General features: G+C 39.2%; 1 protein-coding gene across 1 annotated transcript; it reads right to left on the bottom strand.

Moving 5' to 3' along the window:
• Window positions 1-1,216: 1,216 nt before the first annotated feature.
• Window positions 1,217-17,657, bottom strand: LOC125879448 (UNC93-like protein MFSD11). Its single transcript, XM_049561341.1, has 13 exons — window positions 17,144-17,657; window positions 16,625-16,680; window positions 16,406-16,513; window positions 16,235-16,314; window positions 14,322-14,418; window positions 9,068-9,126; window positions 8,764-8,908; window positions 7,621-7,670; window positions 3,455-3,520; window positions 3,240-3,365; window positions 2,976-3,150; window positions 2,736-2,871; window positions 1,217-2,018 (listed from the first exon to the last, which is right to left on the bottom strand). The coding sequence occupies exons 1-13, from the start codon at window positions 17,231-17,233 to the stop codon at window positions 1,866-1,868; spliced, it is 1,341 nt and encodes a 446-aa protein (XP_049417298.1). The 5' UTR covers window positions 17,234-17,657; the 3' UTR covers window positions 1,217-1,865.
• Between the last annotated feature and the right edge of the window lie 127 nt (window positions 17,658-17,784).

Here is a 17,784-nt window from a genome sequence, read left to right as displayed (position 1 = left end):
AACTCATACTGTATAATCCAAGTTTCATTCAGGCAGCCATATACTCAGTACTACCCAAATGCATGCACTTTTGCCAAAACCTTAATATTTAAAACACTTAAACAAAAACAGTGCAGCTGTGCTACTTGTCTGTTTATGCAGAAGTCTCAGAAATATTTTGCTTTAAAAAAATGAATGTGTTTGGGAAGTACTGAGCATTCAACTAGATAAATGAGACTAAGATTATACTGCACGAGTTAGTAGTGTTAGAGTTTTCTTGGTCCCCTCTGACTTCAGTTCATCAAGTATTTTCTGTTTTTGGATTCTTTGTTCACCATGGAGGCATGCAAGAAAAATGCCTTCTTCTCGAATTTTATGTTACACGGGGTGAGTAATTGATATGCAAATGATCATTTGGGGGGTAGGTGAGGTATTCTTTTAAATAGTCTAACTTTACGACTAGCTGTTTTGTGAATGAAATTGGTATCAGTGTTTTCTCTAAGTGCTTGTAAATGTGATAGATGTACTCACATGCATTTTAATTATAGATTTACTTATCACAGCAGCTTCAATGACAGAGCTTGTTATGATTTTTAATTGAGAAACACTGCAGAATATCTAATAGCTGATGTATCAGACGTGCTCGTGTTCAGGTACCAGACTCGTCCAAACCTCGTTACTTTCCTTTCGAGGCCATCTCCCTAAACCAATAATATGAACCCTGCCAGGCTTTAATTCTGTGAGTAAACGCTGTATACTTCACTTAGCCCATCAGAGCTTTGTTGTTGTCAAGTTTGTGGCACAATTGACTTAAGATCACACAAAACTGCTTACTCTCATTGTAATGTAATCAATACTCAATTACCAGTGAAGTAATGTGGGACCTCTGGGCCTATAACCCTTCCTCTTCCACCTCTCCTCCTGCTCCTCCTTTGATTAATGGCCTCATGGATTTTCAAATAAGTCTGGAAAATCAAGATTTAAACTAGTAGATTTATCTTGTTTTGTGGCACAATAAACTGGGTGTACATTAGCTGTGTTACGGTGAGTAAAACCCCCCATCCACTTAGATCTGAACCACAGGCTGATGTAGAAAAGAACAGTTCCAGGTGTTTCCCCTCTGAAAGGAACATTTAAGCTGGTCTGCAACTTGGTTCATTCAAGAAACGTAAAATTCAAGAGTTGGCCTGCATGTTTATTACAAAATACACTATTAATGGACTAAAATGACTAAAAATCCAAAAAGCATAAAACTTTATTCATCAAAAATCTCCAAATTGGTGAAAAAACACAGACAACATGCAAAATATACAAAGTTAAGAACAATGATTGTCAGGCATTTATTAGTTAACTTTCTGATACATGACAGGAACACTATTGCATTATTTTCTCTCATCTATTTTTATCAAGCTGTCAATCATTCTGACAAACTATCAACAGCATTAAAAGTAACAGTTGTAGATACATGAAATATTTTTCGGATGACATGACACTGCCTTTAATGACAAACCTGAGCTGGAAGCAATGCAAACAAGTGGGAGATAAGGTGAGTGGTTATTTTTAATGTCCTACAGTAAGACTAACAGTGCAGCGTGCAGTAGAAATAATGTTAATGATTAACTGTGATACTGCGTAGTGTCAGGTTATTGCAACATAAAGTGTGCAAGGTACAATCCAAGCTGATTGATAACCATGTTACTCCATTAAGATGTTTTCTTAAGACAACTTGTGGCAATAATTCAAATTATTTGAGTGTGATGTTATCAAAATGCATATGACTTTCAGTGCATTATTAAAAAAATAGATTTCAAAATAACCCCTCATGAAATAAAATACACAGGATTGTCCCATAAGATGATCAACGCTGATACAGAAACATCATCTTTCTAATAATCCTGTGCATCCACAGAGGAGTTCTGCATCCTCTCCACCACGAAGAAGCAGAGTGTTCCAGTGAAGCCCAGGATGACCATCAGCAGGAGCTGCCACTTCAGCAGGAGGTAACCGCTGTAGAAGAACGCCACTGCTGCAAAAACAGACTGATAGAGGAAAAGAGATTTTAGATTTTAATACATCAAATCTGCTAAGGACAGTTTAGTCGATAAAATCCTCATTTGTTAGGTAGAAAGTTCACAAGTTATTGCAGAAGTTTCATAATTTAACTTTGAGTTAAATTAATATTTGTTCTTATATACTGTATCTAAATTACTGTCATGTTCAAGTGCAGCTGAAACCAGTTTTAGTAGTCACTTTTTATAGTCAAAAATAATGTCAACATGTTTTTTAAATGTGTTGTTAACAGTTTTTTATCTTACTGAAAGAAAGAACTTTCTGGTTTATGCAAGATTTGATTGGCTGTATTGAAATAAGGTTCCAGGTCTGTTGAATAAACGTAAAACTACAGGGCACCATCATGAAACCAAATATATAAATTTCTCCCTTTTGGTGTCTGATTTTTATCTCAAGGAACAAAGGGCGAGTGACTCAGGGAGCAGATATGTCTGCTGTAACAGACAAAAGACTGCAATTTAATTTCATTGGAACTTAAAATACCACAATATCTAGGGTTTATTTCTTGTTAGAGACCAATTTTGCAGCAAAGACAAAGGGAAGATTAAGAGGCGCATGTGGGTCTTGTTCTTTTCCTTTTTAATGGGCCTGCAGGTGAATTCATTTCATACTTGACAAGACAACATTTTAACCCGGCTTTGCTCAGCTCTGCTAACAATGCCTGAGAATTGGCAACTCGGGATTACCTGGATGAATTTGAAGATGGCAAACGCAGGCGTGCTTTGTTCAGCATAAACACAGCCTAATATGCTGTAGAGCTGTGTGTTGAAACAACTGTCCCCGAGTCCGAGCAAGAAGCTGCACAGCAGGGCAATGGATACACTGAGAGAGAAAATACAGTTCTTATTAAAACAAAGTAGGATTGTGACCGGCCTTCCCCATGCGCACTCATCCTTATTGTCTAATTGTTGAGAGAAATTGCCTACCTTGGCGTTAGATATGGTTTACTTTGGGTGGTGGTATTAAAAACGACAGGGGCGTCGTCCGGGATACTGAGGAAGATCAAATAGATAGCGACGAAATGGACAACCATCCCCAGAAACACCACAGAAGTTCGTCTGAAGCGATTGTTCTTGAACAACAATCCAAACAAACCTCCACCTGATGAGAGAGAACCTATTCATGAACCCAGTGGCCTCCAGTGACTTTACACCACCAGAACAAGCTCCGACAGAGGAATGTTAACTCACCTACGATTTCTCCAATGCCTACCACAATCCCAGAGATCCCAATCAAGCCTTTAGCTGCTTCTCCAAAGTGTGCGGTTGCTCCGATACACGTCCCATACACTCCACTGTAGAAAGATAGCTCCAGGCCTGCAGAACAAGGAGGGCACACTGTAGCTGTGAGCCTTCACTGGAGGTTTAGATACTCCCTGCATTAATGCATTCTCCATTCGACTTACCGCTATACACCATGCAGGGACTCAGGAGCAGTATAGTTTTAGTCTTCACAAGTTGCAGGATGGTTTCTGAACAGGAGGACACACAATGTACAGATTTGAATTGCTAATAAATACATATATTCCTAACACTTATATAGCTTTTTTACATGAGGATTGAGCTCAGATAAAAATGCAGACATTGAGGCCCCATTACCCTCTGACAATTTAAATAAAATGCAGATAAAAGATAGGGAAATATTCCGCCTCAACAAGCCAAAAAGCCACATCTAAATATAAATGCAGGTGGAGGAACACCCAAGAGAGAATTTCACCCTGGCGTTTAGGGAAATTCACATTTTAAAGGAAGAAATCCCACTAGGTTTGTTTATATATGCCTGGATGCCCTCTCTTGACATGAATCAGTGCTCATCTTCGATAAACCCGATACCTTTGAGGCAGGTGAACACAAGTCTACGCGCACACAAGATACACGCAAGACAAAGAGCAATCTGATCATCCAAACAACTTGAGGGCTGCACTGAAGGCAGGTGCAAGTGCAGCACAGGTTCCTGTTGACAAAAAGAGATCAAATCTGGAGCAGGCAGTTTCTGCGTACTCACTTGTAATGCTAGGAGATTTTTATCCACATCAAAGAAATTTTCACTTGAAGAAGAACATAGAAACTGCCTGCGACTCTGCCTGCTACTTTCAGATTAAGAGCATTGGAGTGTGGGGGGCTAGAGGTCACCAGCTGAATGCCTGGTAACATTTCTGTTACATCTTACACTGGCCTTTTTCTGTATTTTTTATATTCTCTCAGATGAGAAAGGTTTACACAACAAAGTAAACACATTATCACCTCTGTGGCATGTGCTTTTTTAGCCACACTAATACAGCTAAATACTGAATTTCAACAATATTTTTTAAACAGACATTCTTGCCTGGGTCCAGACCTTTGAATGTGCTCACTCCAGAAAAACAGCCAACGAGTGATGCGGGGGACTCAATTAGCCAATCAGCACCACATGAAGCTGTTTTCAAGCAGTGCCAGACTCAATGATGAGTACTGACAACAATGGCGAGTGCTATAGACGAGATAGACGCTCTTATTGAGGATGTCTAAAATTGACTTCCCATTATCACCAGACATTGTAGTTTGTTTTTCTTTGCTCAGCTCCACTCTTATCACCCCAGCAAAATATGTATGTTGGCAGGTGATGCATAGGTGTGAACTTAAAAGGACATTTATTCAGGTGGAAGAGTTGTTCTCTTGTGATTGGTCAGGGAAAATCGAATCCCCTGCCCCCACAGAAATTTGTTACAAGTTGACATTTCTATCTAGTATCAGGCTACAGACATTCATGGTCCCCCAAAGAGGAATCCTACCGACTTTTAATGATTCCCTGACTTTTTTCTAGTGCCACCTGCAGATTAAAGTTTTCACTTATCCAGTGACATACACTCAATGGGAACTTTATTAGGTACATGTGTTCAACTGCTCCTTAGCCCAAATAGCTAATCAGCCAATCATTTGCCAGCAACTCAATGCATGCAGACATGCATGTTGCCTGTAGACATGGTCAAGACGACTTGCTGAAGTTCAAACCGAGCATCAGAATGGGGAAGAAAGGTGATTTAAGTGACTTTGATCGTGGCATGGTTGTTGATACCAGACGGGCTGGTCTGAGTATTTCAGAAACTGCTGAGCTACTGGGATTTTCACACACAACCATCTCTAGGGTTTACAGAGGATGGTCTGAAAAGGGTCAGAGGAGAATGGCAAGATTGGTTCAAGATAATAGAAAGGCAACAGTAATGTTACAACCAAGGTCTGCAGAAGACCATCTCTGAACCAACAACACATCGCACCTTGAAACAGATGGGCTACAGCAGCAGAAGACCACACCAGGTGCCACTCCTGTCAGCTAACAACAGGAAACTGAGGCTACAATTCACACAGACTCACCAAAACTGGACAATAGAAGATTGGAAAAATGTTGCCTGGTCTGATGAGTCTCGATTTCTGCTGCGAAATTCAGGTGGTAGGGTCAGAATTTGGTGTAAACAACATGAAAGCATGGATCCATCCTGCCTCGTATCAACGGTTCAGGCTGGTGGTGGTGGTGTAATGGTGTAGGGGATATTTTTGGCACAATTTGGGCCCAGTGGCGGCTGCTGGTCTTTCAAGGAGGGGAAGCTCATTTTCGGCCTACATCATAAAATGTGTCCGTTTATTTATACGTAAATTTTACCCTCTGGGGCTGCTGCACGAGGCTAGTGTGACCGCCTGTGAGTGCTTGGGGACGGTGGAGGGGGCTCACAGCAGCACCCGCTGCTCGTTGGGGACAGTGACTGCAGAGCGACAGAAGTCAGAGTCTCCAAACACGAGTACAGTCTCCAATAACACCAGAAAAAGATGCTAGATTTGTCGCTAGTCGTTTTTAACAAAGAAAAAGTCACTAAGAGGATTGGAAAAGTCTCCAGATCAACTCAGAACAATGGAATGAAACTTGAAAAATGCTCCGGTGGTGGTTTATATTTCAAGATCGCTGATTCGCTCATTTCGCTGTCAATCAAAAAGGGATTCAGCCTCAGACAGATCATCCAATCATCATGCAGAAGCCCAGCGTCCAGGCCAGCCGAGGCCAGCCCACTGCCCCATAGACCCCCAGAGACGCTGAGCGTCCGATGGGTGGGACAAAGCCGAGCATCTGTCTAGTTTCGCTGCAGTGGAACAACCCACTCTGTGCTTCCCCACTGAAGTCTTTGGACGCTGGGCTTCGACTGTTTAATGCACTGTGACGCTACGGGAATGAATGAGAAGAAAGTTGCGTCAGTGACCTGTGATAAGTAGCTGATTCTGAACAAAAGTTGAACGCGTTCTAGCGCATATTTAGTCAATGAAATGTAAACACAACAGTACATATTTGACCACTTATTTTTTGACATTTTAGGGGAAGCTGAGCTTCCCTTGCAGTCTTAGAGCAATTGCCACTGTTTGGGCCCCTTAGCACCAACTGAGCATGGTTTAAACACCACAGCCTACCTGAGTATTGTTGCTGACCGTGTCCATCCCTTTATGACCACAGTGTACCCATCCTCTGATGGCTACTTCCAGCAGGATAACGCACCGTGTCACAAAGCTCAAATCATCTCAAAGTGGTTTCTTGAACATGACAATAAGTTCACTGTACTCCAATGGCCTCCACAGGCAACAAATCTCAATCCAGTAGAGCACCTTTGGGATGTGGACAAATCTGCAACAACTGTGTGATGCTATCATGTCAATATGGACCAAAGTCTGTGAGGAATGTTTCCAGCACCTTGTTGAATCTACGCCACAAAGAATTAAGGCAGTTCTGAAGGCAAAAGAAAGTCCAACCTGGTACTAGCAAGATGTACGTGATAAAGTGGCCAGTGAGTGTATGTTTACATCTATTGGATGTTCGTACTTCCTAGATAATGAATCCTTAAGTCTTTGGTGCTCTCCTGACTTTTCCTCTAGCACCACCATGAGGTTCAGATTTGTGGTTTTGAGTGAAATGTCTCTAGAGCTGTGGTGTAATATTTCGTACACACAAATTTTGGTATGGACATGAGATGAAGTGAAATAATTTTTCATCCAGCACCATCATCAGATCAACATTTTACTTTGGCCAATCACTGGTTCATCACAAAATACTCCCCAAACTTGTGACATTCGTAACAGTAAGCGCTACATACTCATCATCATTGTACACTGTTTCAGCAGGCAGTAACCATACTTTAAATTTTACACTAAAAGGAGATAATAATAAAAACTCACACTACTTCACAAATAGACATATAGATGTTTTTAAAAATATTTTTAGTTGTCCAAGATATTTCTGCTGTTGTCTCCTGAGTCCACAATACCCACAGTTTCTCACAATGCACGTTTTGTCCAGCTGTTAGCAGCTCCTCGGTGTCCTTTGTGTATTGCATCATGGGAGAATAGTGTGCATCAGCACAGTGAAAAATCAATCAGATTTTGTATGAGTACTGTTTTTTGGAGTATACTTCAATTTGTCATTCTTCCAGCACGATACATACTACCTGCTTAGAATGAGTGTGGATTAGGGACACACCAGCAGCCCTGTTATTACATAAAGTTTGTTGTGTATCCATATCTACATGCACTATGTATATATATAAATAATAAAACTTACTGAACTCCAACTTGGCATCCTGCACAGCAGTGTTTGCTCTGTGCTTATACCTAAACAGCAGAAAATAAATTAATTTTAACTTTGACAGTGCTGACATTAATTAATAGAAGTAAACTGCTCACACAAACAATGATAAATAATAATATAACTTCCTCTGAATGACAAACAGGTGAAGTCATTTACAAATCAAAGACGCTGTAGCTGCATAAACATCACAAGGATTCCTGAAAATCCCAACACACTGCACAAAAAAAGTGCTTTTCACAATAAATGACGGCTCCCTATAGGCTTCTTTGTTATGTTGATGGATTCATGCACACATTCAAACTCAGCCAATAAGCAAGGATCAAACACCTGCATCTAGGAGATACTTGAAACAGCTTTTAAACACAGACTGCTGCCTCAAGACAGACACAAACAGCCTTAGAGAATAAACTTTCTCCAAAATTAGCACACTAATAAGATTTCTAGTAATTTCAGCCTCATTGCGCTTTTCACAAAACTGATTTTCTAAGTGTTAAAACACACATTTCGCACAAACCATTGCACCTGGGCTTCTTTTGGCCTTCTACTTTTTCCTGTGACTTTCAGTGGTCTTTAAAGCCAGCTATATTTTTCATGATTTGAGTCAAACTTTGACCAAGCCATAAAAAGTGAAATAATGTTGGGGGGCCGTGCTTGGAGAATTTAGGGCCTTTAAACGCTGTCACTCTCAAAGAGAAACTCTCCGTCCAAGCTACCCCAAATCTGCCTGATTGCACCCCTCTTGTATAAAGTGCGATGATTAGGCTTGACGTCAAAATTGCAACGATCTGCAGAAAAATGGTCAGTCATTTTTGTGAAGGACAAGAGTGATTTAAAAAGAACTGTAGTGGTAAGTCATTTTGAAAACCCCTTAAAAATTCAAGGTGGATTATTCGAGAAAAACAGTTTTTGGACATTTGTTTATAATGAAGTTTCTAGCTTATAATTTTTTGAAAGGTAAATTAACAACTATTTTCATCACATTTAATCTAGTATATTTGTACAGTGTTGCATAAAACACAGTCAACTATTTCACTTTTGTCTCCTCTTTGTCCTTTTGCACAAGTGATTTTTGACTACAGTGAAAAAGGTGTAATTATCTAAAGGATATTCATTTACATCATGGGAGTTGAGAGCAACGACTGGCCTTCCTCTTCAGAGAGCATCTCTTCTTCATGATGGCCCTTTCTCAACACCAGGAAGCTGAGTGTGCCGAGTATGGAGACGACCAGCAGGGACAGAAAAATGTTTTTCCTGCTGCTGTCTGAGAGAGGAAGATTAAAATAACCCGCTTCATTAAAGCACACAAGATATATTAACAGCATTAAGCTAGGAGCATGTTCAGAATAACCAATCACTTGTATAATCCTCTTGGCATTTTGCTTTCATTGTCATGATAGTACATATACAGGTTTAACCCTACCTGGTATCTCCGTTCTTCCGTTCCAGTCAAGATAAATGTAAAGATTGCCAAACAACATGCTGTAAATAAGATAAAATGGGAAAACAAGTGAGAAAATGACAAAAGAAGTCAAAGAAATTTTCATTGAATTGCATGATCATCCTCAGCAGATAATTCTCAAAGTGTCATGAAATTATAGATGTTCAGATTTCCAATTTTTTTCAAGCACTTTAAAGAAGCATTTCACTACTTGAAAGATGGTCTTTTCATAAAACTGGGCTGTCTTTACCATAGGAGGACACAAATGTTTTAAACAGAGGAAAAGGGCTGTGGCATTTGCTTTTGATCAAGAGGTAGAAAACCTACAACTACCAGAATGCAAAGCACCACACCAGACCCATACACGTTCCCACCGGTGGGTCACGTTATGCAAGCTTGGCATTTTAACACAGGACAGTAAACAATATGGTGGCCTGCTGGTCACAAACGATCTCGACTGACAGTCTAACAGTAAGGTAAAATTTTTCTGAAAACAGTTTAGGTGAGATATAGACAACACATGGACACAATAACAGAATCTTGGTTCATATTTAATCAGCACTGCTTAGTTTTACTGTTTGCTCTCAGTATTTTCACTGTGCATTCCAATCCCCATACTACCATACTATATAGTATGCCAGAATAAGATTTAGAATGTCCCAATACATAGTAGGCTATGTCAAATGCAGTATGCCAAATACACCAGGAAGTTCTACTACATCCAGTTAGATTTTGCAGTATGCAAGCCAGCATGCTTTTCTGGCTGATGGATGACAGTGCATTCAGGTGACTGATGACCAGTCGATTAGTAATAATAGGAATATTAATTCTTTAACTGAACAAAATAATCATAAATATAACCAGCAACAATAGGGTATAAGTGTTAAATTACAATGTCAGAGAAATGTATAGCCTATCTAATTTTACTATTGTTAATATAATATGGTAGAATCTACAATGTATGCAGTTATCAGAGTTGTCTAGGCAACGCCATCTCTGGTGAGCTTGGTGAATGTGTTTTGTTTCATCTCCATGGTAGCAGATATATGAGTAAGAGGGTCAAGGTTCAGGGTGTAGTGTTATGAGGAAGTAGTATGTCCCAATTCTGTGCATACTGCATGCAACATTACGTACTTTTTAGGGTAGCTGCAGTACCTACTTGAAAGTAAAAAGAAAAAGTATGCGATTCGGAACGCACCCTCTGTTTTACAGTCCAGGAAACAGTATGGCGCCCATTTCCTGTTCACAAATTCTCATATTACAGCCCACTAAAATATGTCTTTGAAGACAATTTACGTGAGATATAGGCAATGCAGTAACAGAATCTTGGTTTATATTTCATCAGCACTGCTTGGTTTTACAGTGTGATTGAGTTTGGCCTGAGTTTGATCGCTTTGATCCTCTAATATATTTTTTGTGTCCGTGACACTGCAGAAGTACAATCTATAGTTTGAGCAACAGCCCAAGAGCCAGTGAAAATCTGCCAGCGGGAAAAAGACGGAAGTTTAGCATAGTTCATTTACACATACTGCCCAGACCGTTATTATAGACCGTTTCAAACCGGACAACATAAACATTCTAAATGGGTCCCTTTGTATTTCCTGTTTGAATGTATGTTAATGCAGAAGCTGACAGGAAGTAAACAGGGACCAAAGTTGTTGCCCTAGTAACAGAATAGCAATGAAACGGTCCATACAGAGCTGGTTGTAAATCAGCAAAGTATCCCTTTAAGGATGAAGATCTTGTGATATTATTGAAAGTCCAGACCAGCTATTACAATAAAACTACAGGAAACAGTTACATTTTGTTCCCTACAAATGATGCACTCACTACTTGGAAGAATCGGGGACCAGAGATATCATTTCTCAAAGGTTTGTCATTATCGCAGCAATTTGTACAGCAAGTTTTATGTCAGTCAAACCTCTGGTGTCGGACTCTGCTGCTTTAACAGCTTAAAATGTTGACCTTTTAATTAAAGTGTGCCTATTAGGACAATCAGTGTGATAATAATAACAAAAAAAAAACAATGACTATACAGTGCTATCTGAAATGTCATCTGATAAATCATGAAAGACAGAAGAAGCGAACAAGGACGACTGGACTTTTTTTTTGGGTTGGATCAAACGCTGACTTTCTAAAAACAATAATCTGCATTTCTGCCTTTGAGGATGCTTCTTTCATTTTTATTTTAAGCTGTTTATTTGCCTTTCATGGCGAACAGGGCAGTTCTATAAAATGCTGTGATCTATTTCTGTCTTTAATTACATATCACCTAAACTGAAAAATGTAGATGAGCAATTAGTCCGCCCCAAAGCCTCAGCGAGGAATAACAGGGGTTATTCATAAAAGATAACAGCTACCACATTCTTTGTGTGTGTGTATGTGTGTGTCTGCAGGCTGTGAAGAACTGATTCATAAGTTTACTGTGGCAGGGATCACCACTGCAGAGTCAGATTAGCGTTGCCCTATTGTGAGCTTTGGAGCAGGTGACAGCCAATGTAATTATTATACTAATTCAATTTGCATATTTTAACAAATACAAATTAGTTGTCCAAGCCAGCATGCAGGAGCAGTGGGCCGAATACAAGAGATGAAAAGGCCAAAACTCTCACCTGCAGAAATCTGTTTTAACAGACTGTTTTTATATTTTGCAGAGAAAAAAAAAACGAATGACTCTGACAGATATGACAAATTGTAACATGATTTATTAAATATATTCTAAAATAAAGCATACAGTAATATCCTGTCAGGCTAAAAATACAGACCTGACAGTATTTTGGCTGCTGCAGTGTAACTATATCTTTGATCAACTGGAAGAGTTGCATCAAACAAAAAGACATGGTGATGTGTTTTATGCGCTGAATGTAATTTGGGGAAGAAATAATACAATGCAGGCCACTGTAATAGCAACCTTGGGTTGGTTTAGGAAGCAAATTAGCAGGAGGATTTTTAGATTCTCAAAAAAAAAAAGAATATTTAATTCACTCAAGGCCACAGTTAAATCATTTTCAGAGAATCATGCTGTTTAATCCAAGTATTAAATACAATACGGTTAAAGGGAGCAGTGTGTGTGATTTAGGGGGAGTTAGTGGCATCTAGTGGTGAGGATTGGAAATTGCAACCAGCTGAAACTTCTCCTGGTTAGAATTCCTTAATTATCTATTGTTCAAGAGGTTTTTACCATGAGCCAAATTATCTGCAGAGGTCATATATGTGCTGTGCAAGAATAGAAAGGTTGACAGACATAACAACAGTAACTCAAAGGGGCGGGGCTTTGCAAATGATTGGTCGGAAGTTGTAAGTGCTATCAGTCAGAGATGGTTTAAAGGAGCACTGTGTAAGATTTAGTGGCATCTAGTGGTGAAGACTGCAGATTGCAACCAACTGGAATTTCTCCCATGTATCACGCATGAACTCCTTGTTAGGATTCCTTCAGTGTTCATTGTTCAGGAGGTTTTTACTGGGAGCCAAATTATTCATGGAGGCCTCCTCTTCTCCAAAACATACGGACCATGTGATTTAAACTGATAAAAACACAGAGAAAATGTCGTGTTTATAATTTAAAATAACACAACAGTGCATAATCGAACACATTTTTCAATACCATAATCCACAATTTTAATTTTGTGTCACCGTGCCTACAGGCATAACTACATAACACCCTGGACACACCAGACACGTTAGTGACACGTTAGTGCCGTCCAGTGTGTCCAGGACGAAGCCTAATGGCACGGGTGTGTGGATGTCTGTTCATCTTTTCGTTCATGTCCTTATTAAAACACACTTTATAACTTGCTTGTTGGATTTATTAAAAACGAACGAATGAAAACTAAATGTCTTTGAATATCTTTATCATTTAAAAACGAAAATTAAAATGACCAGTAAAAATAGATTATGACCAGATTTTTATGACCCTGTCGGTCAAAATGGCCGGCGATGAAAAAGTCTAGCACAACGTCTGGTTTCACGTTACAAATTAGTGTTTCTACAAAGCTGTTTGGCTAGCCAAGCTCCTGCTGACGTGTGCTTATCTTTTTTCTCTGATTAGTTAAAATTCAGATGTTCAGGAGATTTTTACAGGGAGCTGAATTATCCACAGAGGTATCTTCCTCCTCAAAAAAAAACAGACCAGGGGCTGTATTCACAAAGCTTCCTCGTACTAAAGGTTGCTCCTAGTGACGAAATTCTAAGAAAGTTCTTAGAAATTTGACGTTTTCTTAGAATTTCCCCTTAATGTTAAGATTAGGTCCTTTAAAGATAAAAGTTATTCACGGAGCATCTTAGACCTTAAAGAGCTCCTACGGTGAAAAGCTGTTAGGAGCAGGGAGGAGGACTTATAAGAGTTTCTTAAGCAGAAGAGAAAATGGTGGAAACACAAAGAGGTCAGAGAAATACTCTTCAAATGCTGACTGACAGTGAGTAAATGAAATGCTACAGATTAGATTGTGCGGGAATAATAAGTGTGGTTGATGTGATTAGGGATATGCACACACTCTCATCTAGGGCTAGAACACTTTCACAGTCAGCAGTTCATCTTATTTCCACTGGGTGTCCACACCTTGCAGGCTCACAAAAAGGCGTGTGTCTCTGACAACCAATCACAACTGTTAAAAGAATGCATCATACCTAGCAACGTGGTTAACCACACCTCCTCGCTAAGGTAAAAGTTTCTGTCTTTCCTTGCTCAGAGCTGCTCAGAACTTTCCTAAATCACTCCTAAGCTTGAACTCCTTACTGAATTTTTTAGGCTAAGTTAGGAGCTCTCTGAGAGTATTCTCAATGTCTCAATGTTCGTGAATACGGCCCTAGTAGATTAAAACCTTTAAGAACACTGAATTATACAGTTTCATGTTAAAAAAAACACTTATCACGGAGGGGCATCTAACTATGGCAGCTGATGCAATAACATGAAAATGTGATTGGCCCTATCTAGAGCCAGTGTTTAGTTTGTCGGTTTTGTGCAACTGTAGAAACATGGTGGCCTCCGCAGACAAGGACACACTCCCTGTGTGGATATGGACAGCTCATTCAAAAACACAGTGAGTCTCATTTTCAGGTGATTATACGCTAAAGAAGACATATTTATTGTATTCCTTTTCTGTCAATATATCCCCCTAAATCCTACACACTGAACCTTTAAATGAAGTACTGCACAGAGGTAACTGTATTTACGCTTGCATCTGTTTACCACTGACAGACTGTGTAATATCTGTGTAATATCTCAGTAGCTGCATACCTGCACTGCAGGAGACCCCAGAACACCCCTGTGTTCCTGTTGATGGTGGAAGCCTCTGAGTTCTCCACCAGAAAGTGTCCTTGCGCGGTCCAGAGCACTGTAGGAAAAATGAATAAGAGCGGTCATTTGAGGGGAAAAAAATTAACCAGTCAATTACTTGCCCACACAAAGTGAAAAATTATCTTTCTGTGTTGGTAAGTAATGCATGTAACCACACAGTAGCCCCGGGACATGATGAAAATTCATCACACTGCAATGATTTGAGACCACATTAAAAACAGCCCCAAATCATTTTTCTTCATTTTTTTCAGTAGCTGCTCGGCAGAGGGCTGCTCTCTCAGTGTTTTCTCTAACATCTGTGAACAAGCTCAAAGTGCTGCGCACTATTTACAGAAACAGCTCCTAACCCATTTAAGGTCTAATTTGGGATCTACTGTTTATACGCATCAACACATCCCAGTCATAATAATCCCTGTATGCATGATTAAACACTATTTGGATTTTAACACAGAAACTGAGCTTGAATAGGCTGCAGGAACCAAGTTCAACTATTTACGTGTATTTTTTTGTAGTACCTAGTATGTGCCAAACCAAAAAAAAGTAAACATGCCTATTCTAAAAGAATTACAGCCTAAGATAGAGCTGAGATGATAAATTGAATAATACTTTAATTGTTTCTGTAACGCTGCCGTTTCACCCTCTCAGATGTGAGTTTTTGATGCTTTTCTTTGTCATGTCTGGTTGTCTTTGGGATTTAGAGATAAAACAAAACATTTGAAGATGTCACCTTTCAGCTCTGGGAAAATCATAATTGCCATTTTTCACCATTTTCTGACATTTAATAAACTAAATTACTAGTCAAGAAAATAATTGTCAGATTAACCGATAATGAAAATAATCGCTAACCCTACTGTAAGCAAAAATAAGCAAAACAAAAACCCAGATATCCTGTTAAATTAGAGTAAATGCGACTTATATTAACTTAAATAAGATATCTTAATTTAAATGTACAAAGGAGGGTTATCTCAGATGACTGTTATTTGCTTTATTTTTTTCCTTAAAGTTTACTAATTACTGTTAGCTATGTAATCTACATGCTGTTGCACAAATGCATTTTAAAAAAAAATAAAGTAGTAACTTTAACATCATTGTAATTAGAACTCAACATCAAGTAATTGACATGTTTGCACCTATTTTTTTAAATCATTCATTAGTGACCAGTATTCCCATGTTATATATTTATATTCATATTTTTATTTATTTAATGGGTCATTCACTCCACTATGCACTTTAAATACCAAATGCCTCTTAGTCCAGGGCTCTGCTGGAACTGTCCTCTCTTATGTTATACATCTCTTATATTCTACATTCTGCATGTGTGCTTTTATTTATCATGTATGTGTATGCATATGTATATATGTGTGATGTGTATAGATTTTTTTTATCTTTATATTTTTATACTTGTACATGTCTGATGGCACCTTGGGGTTGTGAGAAAGCGCAATTTCTTTTCCATGCACTCTGCATGTAGAAATGACAATAAAGTTAGACTTGATTTAACTGATTGTCAACTATTAAATTAATTGTCAGCAAACTTGGTGATTGATTAGTAGGTTTGAGCCTTTTTTTTTCAAATTCTCTGATTCCAGCTTCTTAAATGTGAATATTTTCTTTACTCCTGTATGACAGTAAACTGACTGTCTTTAGGTTGTGGAGAAACAAGACATTTGAGGACGTCATCTTGAGCTTTGGGAAACACTGATCAGACATTTTTCACTATTTTCTCACATTTTACAGACCGAACAAATAATCAATTAATCAGGAATCTAATCCACAGTGAAAATAATCTTTAGGTGCAATCCCTAGTTGTAACCAAATATAAAAATATCTTCATATCTAGTGGAGGAACTTACTTGCTGCTCCTATGCCGATCAGCACAGAGGTGAAGTAAAAGGACCATGTTGAAGGGTTGATGAACACTGCAATGTACCCACTAGACAAAAATCATGCAGAACAGCAATGACCAACAAGTTTCAGCATCTTTTTTGAACAGCCCTTTATGTAATTACAATGGCAGTGTTTACCTGTAGAGTATGCCACTCAAAAACATAGTAATCTTTGGTCCAATTACTGCAACGACTGTCGGTGCAAGTAAATTGGAGAACGAAAACACCCCATAGATGATTCCAAGACTGTAAAGGAGACAAAGAGGATTATTATTCCACTTCATAATGTACTTGTTTATTAAAATTAGTGTTTTTTTCTTCAACCTGAGCCGAGGATGTGCGTGAACCTGCACCTACCTGTGGTACCCACTCCCAGTGAAAGTGTCATTGTGCAGGCTTTTCACCACAGTTTGCTGAGAGTAAGATGAAAGCAGACGGTTAGACTGGACAAAGTGGGTCCTAATTATGTCCTCAAGTCATTCATCCGGTTTGATAATTTCACTGACCATTGAGGAAAATCAGAAACACGAGATACAGCTCTGACTTTCCCACTGCCTATTAGACATCTGCAGATGGATTCTTTTGGGTCCTCTTAAAACAAACTCCCATCATTCAAGAGGGTAGTTAGTAAATTGAACAAATATACAAACATAGAAATGTACTAACAGTTTTAAGAGCAGATTATGTTGGAGTTTTGAGTAAGTTTCACAGAGTTGGGGACAGGAAATCTGCTCCATCCATTCACAAAATCTCAGCGGTGTCTGCAGATTGTCAGAAAATGCACTTTAACATGCAACAGAGGAAACAAATGCAACTACAGTAGGTTATAAGAAAAGGTTTGGATGTATATAAGCCCAGTAATAAAGTTTTACTTACTTCAACATTCCCTAAGGTGGTGAATGCAGTGAAAATAAACAAAAACCCCACTCCCAAAATCACAACGTTGAAAGTCCTCCTGTCTGCCATGCTGTTTCTTTACTTCTTACTCGCCCTACAAATACATTATAAACTTATAGCCGCTGGCGATGTCCTCCTGTCGACTCATGTGAACTCTAAGAAAGACTTCCATACGGATTCATTATCGACTCGCATAAATCCATTTGAACAAAGTCGCGCCACCAAAGCTGACCGTGTAACTGTTTAGTTACACTTTAATGCGCAAACAACAGGAGTGAGAGGGCAGAGGAGCAGCGGAGAGTGTTGGGACACAGGCAGCAACAGGGCAACACTGTTATCTGGGCACTTCCCTTCTATCATGCTAAGTACGCATGACAACTTGTGACTTTAATTACAAGCCAGTATTTGCGGTCTTCCTTGTTCTTCGGCTCCTCCGTCATGGTTTTCCCTCAGCCGCGCCAGGTTCTTCCTCTTCTTCTTGTGCAGCCTCATTTGCGGCCGTTTAGTCTCATTTAGCTTCTGCTGCCTTCCAGAGGTAACCGGGAGGAATATGCTCCCATCGAAAGCAAAGTGGTCTGTGATGATGAAGACTGTGGAGCTTTGGTGCAGGGATACTCAAC

Source organism: Epinephelus fuscoguttatus, linkage group LG19 (assembly GCF_011397635.1).
Source record: "Epinephelus fuscoguttatus linkage group LG19, E.fuscoguttatus.final_Chr_v1".
In the NCBI taxonomy this organism is placed as follows: Eukaryota; Metazoa; Chordata; class Actinopteri; order Perciformes; family Serranidae; genus Epinephelus; species Epinephelus fuscoguttatus.
The sequence above is the reverse complement of the archived record's forward strand: the minus strand, read 5'-3'. Positions and strand labels throughout refer to the sequence as shown.

Excerpts from the sequence above, each read along its gene's own strand:
- LOC125879448 (XM_049561341.1), bottom strand. The coding sequence starts at position 17,233 with ATGGCAGACAGGAGGACTTTCAACGTTGTGATTTTGGGAGTGGGGTTT. Across the intron at positions 14,419-16,234 it reads GATCGGCATAGGAGCAGCAA|TGCTCTGGACCGCGCAAGGA; the intron begins GTAAGTTCCTCC and ends TTTTTCCTACAG. Across the intron at positions 7,671-8,763 it reads TTGCTCTCAACTCCCATGAT|GTATAAGCACAGAGCAAACA; the intron begins GTAAATGAATAT and ends TCTGCTGTTTAG.